General features: G+C 37.5%; 1 protein-coding gene across 1 annotated transcript in view; it reads left to right on the top strand.

Moving 5' to 3' along the window:
* Positions 1 to 15,160, top strand: part of LOC124154297 (leukotriene A-4 hydrolase-like) — a 57,008-nt gene extending 41,848 nt beyond the window's left edge. Inside the window, exons 15-17 of the mRNA XM_046527930.1 lie at positions 8,064 to 8,306; positions 14,210 to 14,314; positions 14,459 to 15,160. Of these exons, the coding sequence (XP_046383886.1) occupies positions 8,064 to 8,306; positions 14,210 to 14,314; positions 14,459 to 14,582 (472 nt within the window). The 3' untranslated portion in view covers positions 14,583 to 15,160. The remainder of the gene's footprint in view (positions 1 to 8,063; positions 8,307 to 14,209; positions 14,315 to 14,458) is intronic.
* Positions 15,161 to 19,902: the final 4,742 nt, after the last annotated feature.

The following is a 19,902-nucleotide window of genomic DNA, read 5'->3' as shown; positions in this document are numbered from 1 at the left end:
TACAATTTCCATCACCAAAAAATGCCTTCACCAAAAAGAAATAACATCCACTGCAAAAAATCTTTGTCCAGAAAGATTAATGTCTAGCTTGTGCTAAGATATTCTTTAAGCTTCCTTTTTTAATTCACTCAAGTGATTTAGGCATTTAAGGCTTTCAGGTAAATCATTAAAATCATTGGTATTTTTACCTTTGATTTGTTTTTTTTCCATACAACCAAGCCATACAAAAGAAAAACATAAACATGTATGTGGGATTAACACTCAGTTATTATACAACATAATAATTTCATTTACAACAAGCAAAATATCTCTCATTTAAGTAGCACAATTTCCATTACAAAAAAATGCCTTCACCAACATGAAATAGCATCCACTGCAATAAAAAATCTTTGTCCAGAAAGATTAATGTCTAGCTTGTGCTAAGATATTCTTTAAGCTTCCTTTTTAATTCACTCAAATGATTTAGGCATTTAAGGCTTTCAGATAAAAACATTAAAATCATTGGTATTTTTACCTTTGATTTGTTTTTTCCATACAACCAAGCCACACAAAAGAAAACACAACCATGTATGTGGGATTTACACTCAGTTAATATACAACATAAAAAGATTTATCTCTAGCTTGTGCTAAGATATTCTTTAAGCTTCCTTTTTAATTCACTCAAATGATTTAGGCATTTAAGGCTTTCAGGTAGACCATTAAAAATTATTGGTATTTTTACCTTTGATTTGTTTTTTCCATACTTATTATAATATCTTGGTACAAAGTAAGCTGGTTTGTTCCTGTTGCACATTGTGTGCGTTCTCTCTACATACTTTAAGAATTTCTTATTAAAGTAATTATCAATTATAACTATATATTTATATAAATTTGTTATGTTGAGTAGTCCCATTTTTGCATACCTCGTAATATTGCATTTGGTTTGATTATGTAGATATTCACCTTTACCCCGAGTTTTATTATTATGATTAAGCCTGTCACTATTATTTTCTAGTAATTTTACAATTTTGTTTTGCGTTGCTTGTAACTTTTCTTTGTAGCATGAGGCTGTGTTTCCCCAAATGGTCAAACCATATCTTAATATTGATTCAACTAATGCATGGTAAATTGTCAATTTGATATTAGTTGAGACCAGCGTTCTTATTTTGTACATTAGGTAGCATACCCTCCTCAACCTACTATTTACCTTCATTATGTGTAAATCAAATTTAAAATACTGATCTATTATTATACCCAGATATTTAAACTGACTGACCTGTTCTAGTGGCACGCATTTACAAGACTTCAAGTTGCAATTGTTGTGTAAACATTGGTCCTCATGAAAATAGATATTTAGTTTAACCTTGTTTTGCCTATAGGGAAAGATCTGCATCACTTTGGATTTAGTTGTGTTTATTATCATATCATGGTCATGTGACCAGCAGGCTAGACTATTCAAATCTTCTTGCATGAGATTACTTGCTTTATTTATATCTTTATGGCCTGAAATTAGCACAACATCGTCAGCATACAATAGGATTTGGCAGTGTTTAATTGCATTTACAATGCCATTTATGTATAGAATAAAAAGCGTAGGTCCAAGAATGGACCCCTGGGGTACCCCGTACTTCAAAACCACCTGTTTGCCATGTGTATTATTTAGACTAACGGATATTTTTCTGTGTTCAAGATAGCTTTTGAACCATTTCAGTGTCAAACCTCTTATGCCTATATTTTGCAAATCCCCAAGTAATATATTATGATTAACTGAATCAAATGCTTTTTTGAAATCAATAAATGTGATTAACAAACTGTTGTTTTTATCAAGGTTGGTATTAACAATGTCAGCAAAATGCTCTAAAACTTCTTTTGTTCCTTTATTTTCTTGGAACCCATACTGGAATTTAGATAAAATACCACGTTTTTCTATGTATTTTGAGAGATGAATGACCACATATTTTTCTAAAATTTTACTTAGGGCCGGCAGTATTGATATAGGTCTGTAGTTATTAAATTCTGTAAGAGATCCTTCCTTGTGGATTGGTTTAGCTATCGCTATTTTCATTCCATCAGGTACCCGGCCTTCAGCGATGCTATTTTTTATTAAGGTAGTAATTACCGGCCACAGGTCACTATTTTCTTTGATGTCCATCATTCTGATTCCATCAATTCCTTTTCCCTTATTCTTTAGACTTTTAATGATTTTAACTATGTCCTCAATGCTCGGCTCAGGAAGGTACATGCTCTCAAGAGAATTTTGTGCTTGAGTAGTTTCAAGCTTGTCATTACAATTCAGTTTAATACTTTCAATACCCTCTGTAAAATGAGAAGCAAAAGAATCACAAATTTGACCTATATCCTTATCCTTGCAAAATAGCTTTAGCATTAATTCATCTTGGTTCTTTCTACTGTAATTTCCATTTATTTAGTTTATTACATTCCAGACTCCCCTGCTATCCTTAGCATTAACACACATGTCATGATAGTACTCCAATTTTGAATTTCTAATTTCTTTGTTCACTTTATTTCTTAATGTTTTGTATGCCTGTTTAAGCTCAATTCTGTTTTGATGACTTTTCCATCTTCTAAATGCTTTATCTCTTTGCTGACATAATTCAGTAATCTCTTTTGTAACCCATTTGTTACCTGGTTTTCTACAAAAACTCTTTGCTTTAACTTGAGATTCTTCATATATCTTCCTAAATATTTCACAAAACTCATCGTGTAAGTTATTTACATCACAGTGTTTTTTGAGAAGATAATTCCAATTTTGTTTCCCAATCAAGGACTTTACCTTCTTACCATCCGTAAGATACTCATTAGAGGTAACTGCACATCTAGAGTTAACATTCTCATTATATTGATTTATCCCAATGCCAACCAAGTAGTGATCAGATATTTTCACTTTGACTACTATACCTTCAACATCTTCTATTTTACCATTATAAAAAATATGATCTATACAACTTTGGGAGACACGCCCTTGTTTAATTTCTTCCCGAGTAAATGTATTTATGACTGACATAAACCCAAAACTTGCTAAAACATCATTATATTTAATGGAGGAAATGTTTTCTTTATCTTTTATATCAATGTTAATATCTCCTATTACAATAGTGTCACCAGAGCAGTTTTCCGAGATTAAATACTCTAGTTCCTCTAAGAATCTATTTTTACTTAGATTAGGTGGTCTATAGATACTTATAATTCTAAGATGATAGTCATCAATAGTCGTATTCAGTTGAATCAGTTCAAAGCTTTCCGTTTCTCTGTATTGTCTCACCGCACTAATATCATCTCTGAGATAAATAATGATGCCACCACCCCTTTTGGAGTCCCTTAAAAGGACATGTGATTGATATCCTTCAATTTTATAGAAGGCAGTTTCATCTTGATGTATATTTACTTCAGTAAGGATGAAACCATATGGTTTTAATTTTTTTAGACCACTAATGTACTCAAGAAAAGCATCCCAGTTTTTTCTCAGTGATCTTATATTAAGATGCATAAGCAGTTTTTTTCTAGTCCTATTCATGATATCTGGATGAGAGAGAGAGTCATACTCATAACATTTAATTGTTTGTTTTTTAAGGAACTGGAATTGATCCATTTTTGTTTCATTTAAACACACACTAATAAAAGAAAGATTGTGACTTATAGTTGATGTTATGACACAATGCATTTAATGGGTCCATATTTTCTGATTCCAGTCACACAAAGTAATACGAATGAAGAAAACAGATAACCTGTTAGATTTATAAAGTATTGCTGATATCAGAAAATTTATCTGAAACAATTATCAAAAAAAACCTACTTATAACCTCATCCAATGTAATAGAAAAAAGATCCGTTATCAAGAGTCCTGGCTATACAGAATATTTTAACTGGATGACAGGCCAAAACACTTAACACTAAGATAGCTTAGCTAGGTCTTTTTCACTCAGGACCTTTATTATTTGACTTTGCTCTCCCTTCCTAATTAGTATTTTACCATTTTTATGCCATACGTATCTGTAATTTAGTTCCTGAGCCTTAGTTTTAGCTTGCCATAACAGTTTTCGAAAAAAGGTTGTGAGGCTTTCATTAATGTACACCTTCGAGTTATCGTACTTTTTTCTATTTTCGACACTGTTCAGCTTAGATCTATTACGTAAAATGGCATGCTTCAGAGAACCCTTGGTGAGTTCCACAACAATTTTGCTTGGCTTACTTTTAAATTTTGGAACAATGTGAATGTCGGAAATGTCACTTTTATTAAGTTTGACACCCACATCCCCGACTACATCAATTACCTTAGACTCTAATGAATCAATATTCTCTGTGTCCTCAGTTTGAACACCAATAATTTCTATTTGCTTGATTAGCTGCAGTTGTTCAAGCTGATGAACCTTAATCTGAAGATCGTTCACCAAAACGTCTTTTTGTTGCAGCTGTTCCTGCAACACACTGATCACTTTGTTAAGGTCATTTACAGATGACTTAAGGTCGGATATAGTACTTACAAAGTCCTCATACTTGTTGGTGATGAGAGACAGGCTGTTCTTGATGTGATCAATGTCAGCTTTGGTGACAACTTCAACTGTCTTCGGTTCCGTAAATGCTTCTGCAGTTGCCGTAGGTCTAGTTTTTCCTTCCGGTTCCGTATTATCTGATTCTGCTGCGGATACCTTCTTCTGACGGCATGTCACACATCTCCAAGCCTCCTTTGTTTTTTTTGACATGCATCTGTATGTAGACTCCTTGATGCCGGCGCATTCGTAATGAATGTTACCAGCGCAGGAGCTGCAAACCACGAAGTCACCGTCCGAAGGGAGAGAGTCACGACATCTTGCACATATCATCGCTCAGAGGAGATCCAAGATTAAACTTGTAATTGGCTTGTAATAATTAAATTAAAGCCTGAAGAATTTAACGCTGCTATTTTGTTTTCGGCCAAAATGTAAACAAACTGATTCAGCTCGGTACACAAGGATAAAAGCAGTCACAACTCACTCAATTATAGTTATCAGGTCGCACCAATGATACACCAAAGAGAACACACACTTATTAAAACTTGTGACAGCTGATTATATCACAATATGTGTACAACACGATGTATCGGCACTACATACATAGGCAGAAAGGGTAACACACGTCTTACCACTTACACACCCTAGTATTTCTTCTACTATTCTACTTCTACTTCTACTATTCTATACTACTACTACACACTTCTACTATTAGTAAATTGAATAATTTCTTAGGTCAAAAGGCATTAACGAAAACAGCTAGTGATTTATTTATAGTGAAAATGACATTAAAAAGTGCTCATGTAATTGAAAACATTATTTCGAAAGAGTTTGAAAAAAATTTTAAGCAAAACCAATAACTAATTTATTTTCTAAAAAGGCCTCTTTAACTAGTTACTTTACCTTTGTGTAATCCTTTTCCTAATGTATAACTGTAAATATATGTTCACTTATGCATGCATATATGTTTAAATATACACCCATGTCTCGTATAGCGCAATTTCGATTAGCGCAATTTCGATATAGCGCAAATTCGTTCCTCGGGGAAACATTGCAACGCAGTGTAGCCTAATCACATATCTTAAACGCTCTCGTGATAAAACGTGAACTTGCGCTAAGTACACACGAAATTTCTATCAATTTACGCATATTAATATTATTTCTTGCCTCAAATCTTCTTTTTTGTTCATATATTAATCGAAATTCATTGCTGTGCAATTGCCAAAAGTATTACTCGTCATTGGGTCCAGATAGCCGGCCTACCGAAGTAATTTATCTCGTCTCCTTAACAGAATGATAATAAATAATTTAGATCGTTAATTAAGCGTGGGGCTAGTGGAAATGAGTTTTTTTTCAGCAATACGATTTGAGACGTATTTTTGCCGTCGTAGGTTACCGGGCGATTGACTTCCAGGTAGTGTCTACGCTAAAGCCTTCAAGGTCATCGGTATTCACGGGGGAGAAATGGAGCGGTGGCCGAGTTGCGCATGAATAGCATCGACACATAAAAGGGTCCGCTATAGAGTCTCAAACACAATGGCTTCGTTCCCTCCCCGCAGTCTTAGGCCTTCTGCGTCTCAGAAATACAGTTCAGCAGAAGAAGGTGATTTAGATAGAGCCATACAGAGTAAAAACCAAGAAAATATGGCAAAAAATAGGAATGCGTGTAGAAAAATCAAGAATTTATCAAGAAAAACCATAAACCTAGAAGAGGACTTGAGAGAGGTCAATTGCTTTGAAAATGGAGAGCGTCAAAGCGATATTGCGCAGTAGTTTAAACTCACGATGCCTTATTCTGAATAAAGACGAAGCTAAAATATCAGTGACCTCAGCCGCACTAACTTCAACCAAGCGGTCTACACATACGGAAAGTTCATGGTGAATCAGTACAAATAGACGAGAGTGGTAATCGCTCCGAGACATTTAGTGAAAGCTCCGGTTGGCTCCAGAATTTAAACGGCAAGCAGGTATTTTCAGTGCGGCGATATCAGGTGAATCTGCAAGTGTTGATAGCGCAGCCACCACAACATTTTCTAATGAACTCCAAGCTGTTAATGAAAGTGGCTCCTTTCCCCCTCAACTAGTTTTTATTGTTGACGAGACGATATTCTTTTGGAAAAGAATGCATTCTCGTTCATTCATTTTCAGGGAAGGAAAACCTGGGTCAGGTTTCAAGGCATTTAAAGACTGTTTCACGTAGCTGCTAATGACTCGGAGGACTTCAAATTAAAATGATATATCATTCATAAACTCCGCTGGCTATGAAATGGCATTTAAAGTAGCATTTTCCTGTCATTTCGATGAGCGACAAAAGGGCCTGGGTGACACAATAGTTGTTTTTAGACTAGTTTGAAAAATCGTCAACTGCCGGCAACGCATTACGATCCCCTGAGATAGCAGATGTTAGCCCACCCGCACGACAGGATGGAATTTCGAAAGCACGTAAGAATTTTTTTTAACGTGAATAAAAGTCTTTGAATGCGTGAATACTATCTTTAAAGATGTTTTAAACTATAAATATTTATAGAAATAACGTTTTCTAAGGCTTTTTATGGGAATATAGATGTTTTAGAAGAAATTCAATACCCAAGATCTATGCTACCAGGAACGCATCCCTATCTTCCCTATGTTAAAACGCTCTCGTATAACGCAAATTCGTATAGCGCAAAGACCCCAAGGAATGCATCCCTTGCGCTATACGAGACATGGGTGTAGTTATTTAATGATTAAAAAGACAGTAGCACCTTTCATTTCCCTAGGATATGAAAAAATGGTGCCTTCCACTAAAACCTCTCTATAGTGAACCTCCATACATCAAATTGCCCAAATTTTGGTCCCCTCCATTACGATGTAAAGAGGTTTTACTGTACCTATTTATGAAGCATGTACATATTTTCATATTTATCCCAATAGTCATTGATTATTGCTAACTAATGGTATCAAAAATCCTGTTTACCTCCAAAAAAATTTGTATTATTTGGTTGTTTTGAATTCAACTCCTAAGTTTTAGGTACTGCTTCTCCAAGGGCCGGTTTTATAATGTCTGGTTAAACCTCACGTTAACTAACGTGGAGATAATGGTAACGTGGAGTTTAACGAGATTTTAAGTTTTATAAAGCAAATCCTACCGCCGGTTGGCTGATGGGAACTTAGACGAGAGGAAAGCGCAGCTACTGTAAGTCTCATACCAACAATTTATTGCGAAAAGTGAAACAAAGGAAAGTCGAAATTGAACACTTTTAACTTCTTGTACTTGCCTAACTTGTGTAGGGTACTTCAGCATTTCAAAACGTCCGCCATTTTCAACAATTTAAACTTCACGTTAACCCTTTACCTTAGTGAAATCCATGGTTTAGCTTGACTACCACTTGAATGCTCAGATTTGACTTAACCATCGATTATAAAACAGTATTTTGGGACTTAACCGATGCTTAGTGTAAACTCCAGTTTAATCAGACATTATTAAACCGGCTCTTAGTGTGTGGGATATATTGAAATGAGGAGTAATAAAATATCCAAATAAATTATTCATTTAATTAGGCAATATGTAATGACTGTCTTTACCATTTCATTTAGGTATGATACCAGCCTGGCCGATGCGTGTAGTAAGTTGCGCCTCCAATGGCAAAGTTGGGATCCACAAGTGGCGTGCCCATTCACCAAGGATGCAGACCTGAAGCCCTTGAGCTCAAATCAAATAATTGAGTTTTTAGCTCAACTTCTTGCCGAGACGGAGTCACCCCTATCATTGGAGAAAGTACAGAAAATGCAAGATGTGTACAACTTTAATTCGTACACAAATTCTGAAATTAAATTCAGGTTAGTGGATCAAAAATATTGCTGCTCTGTAGAATCCATTGATCTGTCCTTAGCTTAATTTTCGTCTATTCACTTTTATTACTCATGCTGGATGCCTACGTGATTTAATGATGTTAGGTGAAAATATTGAATCCATTAACATTCAATGCCAAGGGACAAGGGAAGGGAAGAAGGGACAACTTAGTTGGCCACATTTTGAGGCATGATGGTCTGATGAAGACAATCATTGAAGGACAAGTGGAAGGGAAAAAGGGCAAGGGACGGCCTCGAATGAGTTAGATAGGACAAGTTATAAAGGATGTAAAAGAGGAGAAATATGTAGCTATGAAAAGATTAGCGGATAGAAGAGAGAAATGGAGAGCTGCGTCAAACCAATCTTAGGATTGTTGACTAATGATGATGATGATGAACATTCAATGCACTTCATAAATGAAATTTCTTGCAAAGTGATGTAAATATCTCTAAACTTAATTTGTAGCTTCAGCTCTCCACATGTGCTGCATATTCAGTTAGATATGTATGGTTCTTCAAATACTATTAAAATATGTAGCTCTCATGGCAAGATTTTAGGGCAGCATCATAATCAACTACATGTAATGTTAAAAGGGGTGAATTCTTTTTTCATCATAATGCTGTCCCAAATTATGACAAAAAGTTAATGTTAATTAAACCTTTTCGTCATTACATCACAACATTTAAAAAGATTGTGATGTAATGACGAAAAAAGGCTAATCCATTTTTTTTTCAATTGCAATTCAATTCCAAAATCCCTATTCATACTTGGTTTCAGGCAAAGATTTCCTGTTTTAAGTGTCAAAAACATGTCATGCAAAGTTAAAAGGGTTCTTATAATCTATATTTTCAATTATGTAGGATGGGTGGAGGAATGTCAAACATAGTCGGAGTGGGGGCTTCTTTCTGGGAAGGGTGGAATGATTCATAGGGTGGAATTTCGGTTTAACAAGTGCTCATTATCCATGGAAAAATGCTTGTTATATTGGGCACTCATGGTATTCCTTGTTGAAGGATGAAACCCCTCAATTCCATTATTGACCTTTCCTTTCCAATTTTCTTTCATACAAGTGCTTTTTCACTGTGGAATAAGGCCTACCTTTGCCTTAACATGTGTATTTGTACGTAAATTTGCAAATAATATATCACAAAACAGTTATTGACACTTGTTTCCAAAAAAACATTCATCTGTGGCTGCGTGGTGGACGATGTGTAGCAATGCGATCATGGATCTTTAATTGTCTGAACTTGTTGAGGTTCGTTAAATGGCTGAGCAATGGCAGGAACCATACTCCAGTCCCTGCTTTAAACAGTTGCATGGCAATAAGTTATACGAGATACATTCGTGGCAAGGTGCAGTTCTGTGAGCTTATGGCGTGATTATGACCGAAACTTGGGAACAAATAGAGCTGTCATGAAGGCAAGTGACATGCGATGGTGTTATTGTGCATTTGAAACTGCAATTGTCGCTTAACCGGGGGTGGAGCAAATAATTGCCTATACACCCATGTCTCGTATAGCGCAAGGGATGCGTTCCTTGGGGTCTTTGCGCTATACGAATTTGCATTATACGAGAGCGTTTTAACATAGGGAAGATAGGGATGCGTTCCTGGTAGCATAGATCTTGGGTATTGAATTTCTTCTAAAACATCTATATTCCCATAAAAAGCCTTAGAAAACGTTATTTCTATAAATATTTATAGTTTAAAACATCTTTAAAGATAGTATTCACGCATTCAAAGACTTTTATTCACGTTTAAAAAAATTCTTACGTGCTTTCGAAATTCCATCCTGTCGTGCGGGTGGGCTAACATCTGCTATCTCAGGGGATTGTAATGCGTTGCCAGCAGTTGACGATTTTTCAAACTAGTCTAAAAACAACTATTGTGTCACCCAGGCCCTTTTGTCGCTCATCGAAATGACAGGAAAATGCTACTTTAAATGCCATTTCATAGCCAGCGGAGTTTATGAATGATATATCATTTTAATTTGAAGTCCTCCGAGTCATTAGCAGCTACGTGAAACAGTCTTTAAATGCCTTGAAACCTGACCCAGGTTTTCCTTCCCTGAAAATGAATGAACGAGAATGCATTCTTTTCCAAAAGAATACCGTCTCGTCAACAATAAAAACTAGTTGAGGGGGAAAGGAGCCACTTTCAATAACAGCTTGGAGTTCATTAGAAAATGTTGTGGTGGCTGCGCTATCAACACTTGCAGATTCACCTGATATCGCCGCACTGAAAATACCTGCTTGCCGTTTAAATTCTGGAACCAACCGGAGCTTTCACTAAATGTCTCGGAGCGATTACCACTCTCGTCTTTTTGTACTGATTCACCATGAACTTTCCATATGTGTAGACCGCTTGGTTGAAGTTAGTGCGGCTGAGGTCACTGATATTTTAGCTTCGTCTTTATTCAGAATAAGGCATCGTGAGTTTAAACTTCTGCGCAATATCGCTTTGACGCTCTCCATTTTCAAAGCAATTGACCTCTCTCAAGTCCTCTTCTAGGTTAATGGTTTTTCTTGATAAATTCTTGATTTTTCTACACGCATTCCTATTTTTTGCCATATTCTCTTGGTTTTTACTCTGTATGGCTCTATCTAAATCACCTTCTACTGCTGAACTGTATTCCTGAGACGCAGAAGGCCTAAGACTGCGGGGAGGGAACGAAGCCATTGTGTTTGAGACTCTATAGGGGACCCTTTTATGTGTCGATGCTATTCATGCGCTACTCGGCCACCGCTCCATTTCTCCCCCGTGAATACCGATGACCTTGAAGGCTTTAGCGTAGACACTCTACCTGGAAGTCAATCGCCCGGTAACCTACGACGGCAAAAATACGTCTCAAATCGTATTGCTGAAAAAAAAAACTCATTTCCACTAGCCCCACGCTTAATTAACGATCTAAATTATTTATTATCATTCTGTTAAGGAGACGAGATAAATTACTTCGGTAGGCCGGCTATCTGGACCCAATGACGAGTAATACTTTTGGCAATTGCACAGCAATGAATTTCGATTAATATATGAACAAAAAAGAAGATTTGAGGCAAGAAATAATATTAATATGCGTAAATTGATAGAAATTTCGTGTGTACTTAGCGCAAGTTCACGTTTTATCACGAGAGCGTTTAAGATATGTGATTAGGCTACACTTCGTTGCAATGTTTCCCCGAGGAACGAATTTGCGCTATATCGAAATTGCGCTAATCGAAATTGCGCTATACGAGACATGGGTGTATACTAGAGATGTGCGAATAGTATCCGCGAATACTCGAATACCTCGAATATTAGAAAGTATTCGATATTCGAGGTTTCGAATAGTTATGCGAAAAGTACCGCCTCGAATACCTCGAATACTTTGAATTTCGCGTCATACACTGTCGCACGCACGTCGTTGGTAGTTGACTCGGAAAAATGTAGAGAACTGTAGTCATTTAGTGCTCGCCTCGCCGTTTCACGCAAGTTGACGAATTACATCAAATTCGTGGATTTTAGCGGTGAAAAGAGTTCGACGAGGGGAACCGAAAATGGTCGGGTGAAAAAATACGAAAATCCCCGATTCCCCCCACCAGGAGAACCTCATTGCCGTGGGATAGCAACCTTAGGGCATTTCCCACGATCCGCTATCCCCCTCCATTCAGCACTCGCCTCACCCCCTCTGACGCTTTCCTCTTCTCCGAAATCAAACAAAAGGTCCCAGCTCGCGCAGGGATCACATTACGAAGACCCCTGCTTCGAAAAAAATATCGAGTTACAAGAACAATAAAAACTTGTTTCACGCCCTCCCCCCTTTTCTCACCCACTGACCTTTTTCTGGCTACCTGCTTCAAAGTTCCCCATTTCTGGAGGTCGACTGCTGTGTGACTACCGTGGGATACTTACATTAGCGCATTTCCCAAGATCCGGTATCCCTCTCCATTCAGCACTAGCCCCCCCCCCCCCTCTGAGGCTTTCCTCTTCTTCGAAATAAAAAAAAGGTCACAGCTCGCGCAGGGATCATTTTACGAAGACCTTAGCTTCGAAAAAATACCAAGTTACACGAGAACAATAGAAACGTGTTTCGGGCCCTCCCTTTTCTCCCCCACTGACCTTTTTTTTTCCTACCAGCTTCGAAGTTCCCCATTTCTTTGGAGGTCAGCCGCTGCATGAGTCATCTATTAGCACAAAAGGTGTCTAAGAATGACTTTCGTCAATTGATGTGACACCTTTATTGAATTGAAACATTAGTAATGTGCGCGTTATTTCAAAAAGAATAAGACCAAACACGACGTATTTCTTAGTTTATTTATGCATTTTACGCAAAGAAATAAATGTCAAAATACGACGGTGACTTAGCATTCTGGCGAAACTCGATATGAGCAGCAGAGCTTCTCGGAAGTTGATGCGGTATTTTTTTCCGAAAGCATATATCAAGTTACAATAGGGTAGTTTCCTTCATCAAAGAAAACGAAAGGCATTGATTGCGATTCGTTACCCACCATTAGTGTATTCATAATACACAAATTATTTGGTTTTTGAAATACCGGTTTAGACGAATGGCAAGGGTCAAATTTTATCCTCATTTGAAAAAGGCCAGATTGGCGCCCATGCGATTCCACTCCACGTGACGTCACACGGACCTAGTTTCTACACGAGAGGATAGGAGTTATACATCGTCCGAGGTTACCAATGCATGCATGAGGCACAGAGCTCAGGGAAACATGTCTTAATAATCACCTATTAAAACTGGCTAAGGTCGGAAAGTTTTCTTCGTTTGATAAGGTATTAATAAACCATTTTTAATCCAAGCGCTACCAGCCAGCAAGGTACTCAGCTACCCGCTAGCATCCTGCGTCCTATCAGCGCTCAGAGCCTCGATCAAGGTCACCTCACAAGGCGGGAGGGGGAACCAGAAATGCGTCGCACTGACTTTTTCCCATCATTCCTACTTACGCGTCGCGTTTTCGCGCGCTTGAAATTTTTCACTTTTCATTTTATCGCGAAAAATAGGTATCGTCATTTAAAAATCTAAAAGCGCGAAATACGTACTCCAGGAGTAATAATCTTTCGATTTAGGCAAAAAAAAATAATAGGAAACCACCCTATTAATGAGTGGTGCTATAAATCTTTATTGTTACAGTCCCAGAGGAAGGGATATTTTCTCAGGATATTTGGTTTCTCCCTGATAGCAATTCCAATTCATCTTCTTATCTCGTGAGAACTCCCAAAGATGGACTGAAAATAATTGAAGAAATCCGGTGGAATAGAGCTTGTATTTTGCAAAATGCCTCAGATTGTCAGCTAGCACTTGGCAGCAGAAGTGGGGGTAAAGCGATGTTAGTTGAATTAATGATATGCCCAATTGTTTCCATAAAATTAAAATATTCATTAATCAGCTAAATTCCTGTTCGAATCATTTAAAGGAAATCAAAATTACTCCCCAAAATCTTGTTTTGCCTGCTGCATAGGCAACCGAGTCAAACATTCCAGCATTCATCATTTAGTATTCGAGGTATTCGAAATTCGAGGTATTCGAATATTCGAGCAATGATTTAATATTCGAATTCGATATTCGAATTCGAGAAATCTGCTATTCGACCCATCTCTAGTGTATACCTATTGCAAACACTTATACAGGAACAGGAGTCGTGCGGCAACAGAGCATCCGATAAATGTAAGCATACACCCAGACAGAGGGAGAGTCAATGAAGTTACTCTTCCATCAATATTTTAAATATTTTGCCTACACTCGCCTCGAAAGATATTTTTAATTTTTACCTGACACTAATTTTGTGTTTGGGAAATTGCATATTGTGATCAATTGTTACAATAAGCTGTCATACTTTCTTGAATAACAATGAAAGGTTTATGTCTTGGTGTCACTGGTTCTACTATGTTTTATTTCAGGTGGCTCAGACTTTGTATAAAAGCTCATTGGGAGGAACAGATTGAGAGAGCGCTAGAGTTTGCAACTTCCCAGGGGAGGATGAAGTTCGTTCGTCCCATATTTAGGTGAGAATTGTATTTTCTGCTAATATGAGGAAACACTGTATGAAAGCAGTTCCTAGTCCAACGCTGGATATGAAACATTTTTTGTGTGGCTATTCCTAGTATTTTAAAATTTATTCCATTAAAATTGGCTGTATTCTGTTGTAGGGACCTTGGAAAATGGGACAAGTCAAGGGAGAGAGCCATAGCTACGTTTAAGAAACACCGCTCTGCAATGATGTACGTTACTGCACACACGGTAGCCTCTGATCTTGGGCTAAAGGATGAATGAATGAAAATGGAATTCAGGTGCTCTTTGATGTATATGACTGTCCTTATGTATTGTCATTGTAAAATTATTTTACACAACCATTTGCTCACATCAATTCAGGTGCTCAATAATATAAATAACTTTTCTTATGTATTATTATTGTAAAATTATTTTTCATGATTAATTGCTCATATCTTGTTCATATAGTCCTTGAAGTTTACCAGTGATATATATGCTTCATGAAGTGATAACATTAGATTTTTGGTTAAATTTTGTTCATAAAGTCATTAGTAGATGGTGTTCTTATTCTGTTTTGCCCAAGTATTCTGTTTCTGGAGCTAACTTTAATGTGATGGTGGGATCTTTTTGTGCACTTATGTTCGACTTGTATTATTTTATCTCTGGATCAGTATTCTAATAACTGCATATATCATGTTGATTTTATGGATCATTAAGTTGATTTTGGATGAATGGGTGAATAAGGGTGAATTCTTTTAAGCTCAGATGATGAAGAAATAAAAGTGGGAACTGATGATAATATTTTTTCTTGTAAGAATGGTTGTTATTGTTCTCATGAGAAAATAAAAGCTTTAACCATATTTTTCCTGCAAATCGAATTATTAAATGCGATGAATTTTTAATGAAATTCAAATTTGAAATTTTCTTGAGTTTAATTCTAGATTATAATGATAGAAAAAGGTTTCACTTGAGATACCATAATGTAATACTCCCTTCTGTGATTCTTATCCTTTATTTCCTAGTCCCTTGTTACTAGGCTGTTACTTACTCTCTGCCATGCCCATTTATAGCCCAAATGATATTTAGCCTCGCCAACTATCTGCCTCCAACTCTTTCTAACTTCTGCGTCCGCCTCAGTGACTCTCGTTTTCCCCATATCAATCAGCACCTTATCCTTTCATCTTTTTCTCGGTCTTCCATAGGGTTTTCTCAAACTTGCTTTACTAGGGCCTCTTGCTCTCTTCGTATTATGTGCCCTGCCCATCGTAATCGACGACTCTTTGCTTCAGCTATGTATGGCATTTTTTAGTTTCCCTCCCCCAAAATTTCTGGTATCCAACCCCCTCAGAAATTCCTCCAAACTTCCTCCAAACTTATCCGCAGAACTTCTCCCGCTAAGGACTTTACGCACAAAGGATTTTCACCAAAGGCCCTTTGACTCAAAGGCTCGGAGACTCTAAGTCTCGGAACTCTTGTCTCCGAACTCTACCATCCAAACTCTGCCATCGGAACCAGCCATACCTGGAGATCAAGAGTTATATAACTAGTACAGCAGAGGAATCCTGGCAATCGAGGGGAAGTGGGTGTTGAGGCATAAGAATGCAGTTTGGAGTGAGAAGTACTCCACTTTGTCCTATCACAACTCTCTCTCCCTCCAACACCTCATCCTACTATGTCTTTCCCCCTCCTTGAATTCCAATGGCTTGCCTCTACCAGCTATCACACCACTTGGCTATGTCTCCAACACAGGAGATAGAGGAGAGGAAACACGGCGGTACACTTCTTCCCCAACCCTGGCTTGGATGACGAGATGTTTTCCAGAGGTTCCAGTCAACACGGGTGCCTACCGGGAGTTTTACATCGATACAGCTAATTTGGGCATCGCTGTATCACCCCCCACTCCTTTGCAAATTCCCTCCCCTCCACCCCGACACTGTTCGGAGGTCAGCCAGGCCTCTTCTCTTCTCGATGCCTGCAGTGAACTCATCGGTCGGCTAAGAGAGTGATTTTCTTAAAAATCATTTTTGGTCCTGGGAGGCAAATACAGCTTGTAATTAGTTTTTGGTAACATTTCTTATGAGATTATTAGTTATTATCGTTGTTTTCTGCAATAATTTTGATTTTGAATATTTCTACTTGTAATAGATATTAAATTGAAAATGACTCATAATTGTGTGACAATTGTTTCTTTGAGTGCTGATTATTCTTATTTGTGGAGTCTTTCCCTCATCCAGCTAGTGACAGACGATCGGAGTTCCCTATGTCTGGGGCTTACGTTAAGAATCTGGAAGATTTAAAGACGCAATACCACATATTAAGTCTGGCGAGTCGAAAAGGCCCTGAATTCCCTGTTGTGTTTCCTTCTCCAGCTTCCATTCTCTCTTGTTGGTCCAAAAACTTTCCTTAACACTTTATTTTCCAAGACAATTTCTTTCCCGTTCTTTTGTCGATAACCCATGATTCAGCTCCATGTTGAAGGATAGATCTTATTAGGCCCCGGGTACGGCACAAGCGGCGTGAGCGGCGCCGCTCTGATATCGGTCCTCATTTAGTTGCGTGTAAATCCATTGAGGGTGGGTACAATATGTTTGCGCGGCGAGCGACAGTGAGCGGCGCCGCCCAGAGCCGCTCATGGTTCCAAGTCCAGACCGATTTCTTTTCCACTGCCGCTCGCCGCTCAGTAGATTCATCCTTCAGTGTAGTTGAAATTGTAAGCAGAGAAACATCAAAGTAGTGAGAATACGGCCAAACAAAGGAAGACTGTGGTTAGAAAAGGTGAGAAACCTGAGCGGTTAGAAAATTGCCGCTCGTATTGTAGCCACCGCTGCCGCTCAGGTTGCCGCTCGCCGCCCGCCGCTTGTATTTTACCCGAGGCCTTATGCTTTTATAAATTCTGAGTTTGGTTATGAAGGATAAAATTTTTTATTTTCGATGTTTGTTTAGGGCATACATACTTCTATTGGCTGAATTTATTCTGTTTTTTTATCTCATATTTAGTATCTCACTATTGCTTGAGCTGATTATGGCACCGAGGTATTTAAATTCATTTACTCTTTCAAAATTGTGATCCGCAATTGGGTGGTTTCCTATTTTTTTAAATTGCCTTAATGGAAATATTATTACCCCTGGAGTATGTATTTCACGCTTTTAGATTTTTAAATGACAATATCTATTTTTCGAGATTAAATGAAAAGTTTACATTTTCAAGCGAGCGAAAATGCGACGGCTAAGTATGAATGCTGGGAAAAGCCCTGTGACATCTGGCTGCTGCTGTGTGAGGCCACCTGGGTGCGAGGCTATGAATGCCGCAATGATGCAGGCTGCTTGCTGCCAAGAAATGGTAGTAGCGTAGAGTACCCTGCTAGCAGGTACCACTTGGCTTAAATAAGGATTATTAATACCCTATAAAACGAAGGAAACTTTCCTACCATAGGGAATTTTAATAGGTGATTATTAAGAGATATTTCCCTGAGCTCTGTGCCTCATGCATGCATTAGTAATCACAGACGATGCAAAACTCCTTATAACATCTAGATCCCTGTGATGTCACGTGGAGTGGCATCGCATGGGCACCAATCTGGCCTTTTTCTAATGATGTTAAAATTGACCATTGACATTCATCTAAACTGGGATTTCTAAAACTAAACAAATTTTATGTTATTAATACTCTAATGGTGGGCAATGAACCGCAGTCAATGCCTTTCGTTTTCTTTGATGAAGGAAACTACCCTATTGTAATGTTTCTGGAGTTATCAGGGTTTTGACTGAAGGACATAAATTTGGTTTGATCTTGATTGATTTTCAATCCATATTCTTGGATTTCTTTTATCAGAATTTCTGTCATATGTACTTCTTAAGTCTTCCTTATTTTCCATGAGCAAAACAAATTCCTCTGCAAAGGTGAGCTGTGATATGTGTTTTCTCCCTATTCTTAGTCCCAAGTCCATTTTCCTGATTTCTTTTAGTGCCTTTTCCAATTCCAAATTGAAGAGTATAGGTGATAGGCTATCTCCTTGTCTCACACCTGTCTATACTTCAAAGATTGTGGAGTATTCATTTTCAACTTTTACCGTACATTTGCTATTTTTGACACAGCCTTGCTAACTCAATTAATTCCCTCGGAATTCCAAAGTTTTCCATTTTTTCCCACACTTTTTTCCTTGTTTAAGCTGTCATAAACTTTGAAAAAATTGACAAATAAGCCAAAGAAATGTTTCTTAAATTCCCAGTATTTTGAAACGGCCTGTCTAAGTATAAAATATCTGATCATTAGTAGATCTCTCTTTTATGAATCCTGCTTGGTGTTCTTCTACAATCTCATTTGTATACACCCTAATCTATTCAGCACAATTTTAGAAAAATTTAATTGGTGTTTAAAAGATATATTCCTCTATAGTTTGTAAGGTCTTGTTTGTTACCCTTTTTGTGTAGCGGGACAATAATTGCTTCTTACCAATCCTTAGGAATTTTTTCTTCTTTCCAGATTTTTAACATCATGTATTTGTATCGCCAAATCTTTACCTCCTGCCTTAATTATTTCGGCATTTATACCATCTATTCCTGGGGCTTTATTATTTTTCAGATTTTTAATTGCATTTTCCACTTCCTCTAAGCTTGGTTCTTCTACTTGTGATCGTACATTCTGGAAAATACTTCCTTCTGAATTGTCGTAGCTTTTATCTCCGGCATTAAGTTATTCATCAAAATATTTCCTTCCATGTCTCTAAAACCACCACCACCTTTTCTGTAACAACTTTTACATCCTGTTCAACTACAAATGAACATGTCTTTTTTCTTTCAAAGTAGCTTATTAGTCTCATTTTGTCGCTTCCTGAATATGTAGTTGTTTGGCCTCCTCAGGCTGTTCTTGGAGCCATCTTATTTTTTAAGATTGTCTTTCTTTCAAGAAGAAAGAAGGCTGAATGCAGTACTATTTGGTATTCTTTTCTGACAGCCCAATTACCTGAATCATAAAAATTCATTTTTATTCATTAGCACTATTACTTCATAGCCATTCATATGAGAGACATTTTTTTTAGGGGAGGAAGGGGTCACTCATAAGATCCCTTAGAGCCCAAAAACAGAAAGTAGAAAACAAAATCCTCTAAACATGCCTATACAGGGTAAAATGTAGGTAATTACAGTGTAACAAGTGATCAAAAAATATGGATGTGAGTGTCCTTGTTTCCAGTCAAAATAAGCATTGAACAATTTTTGATCTAGATGTCTTAGCTCAGATATTGCTTCATATAAATGTGGTTATCAATATGTGTGCATTCAGGGGGAGGGAGAGGTCAGCAATATATACCACAACATCTCTCTAATTTCCCCTGAATGTGACCACTATACATAGCCACTCAATGTTAGTGCTCAGTCATTTCTCAGAGTGGTCTTTTCGGTCGCTACTTGCCTTCATTGGCACTTGTTGCTGATTGGCAGAAGCTCAAATATTAATCCTAGAGGTGGTCAATGGTGTGTTGAGAAATAGCGATAGCGCTCCATTTGTAATGCTAAATCGACATTTTTCATTTAGTGAGGCTAAGAATACGCTTATTAGCGGTCCCCTCTCGTGTTTAGCAAGAGCTCACAGTGCTCACTCCCC

Source organism: Ischnura elegans, chromosome 1 (assembly GCF_921293095.1).
Source record: "Ischnura elegans chromosome 1, ioIscEleg1.1, whole genome shotgun sequence".
Classification (NCBI taxonomy): domain Eukaryota; kingdom Metazoa; phylum Arthropoda; class Insecta; order Odonata; family Coenagrionidae; genus Ischnura; species Ischnura elegans.
This window is presented reverse-complemented; position numbering and strand designations above follow the sequence as displayed.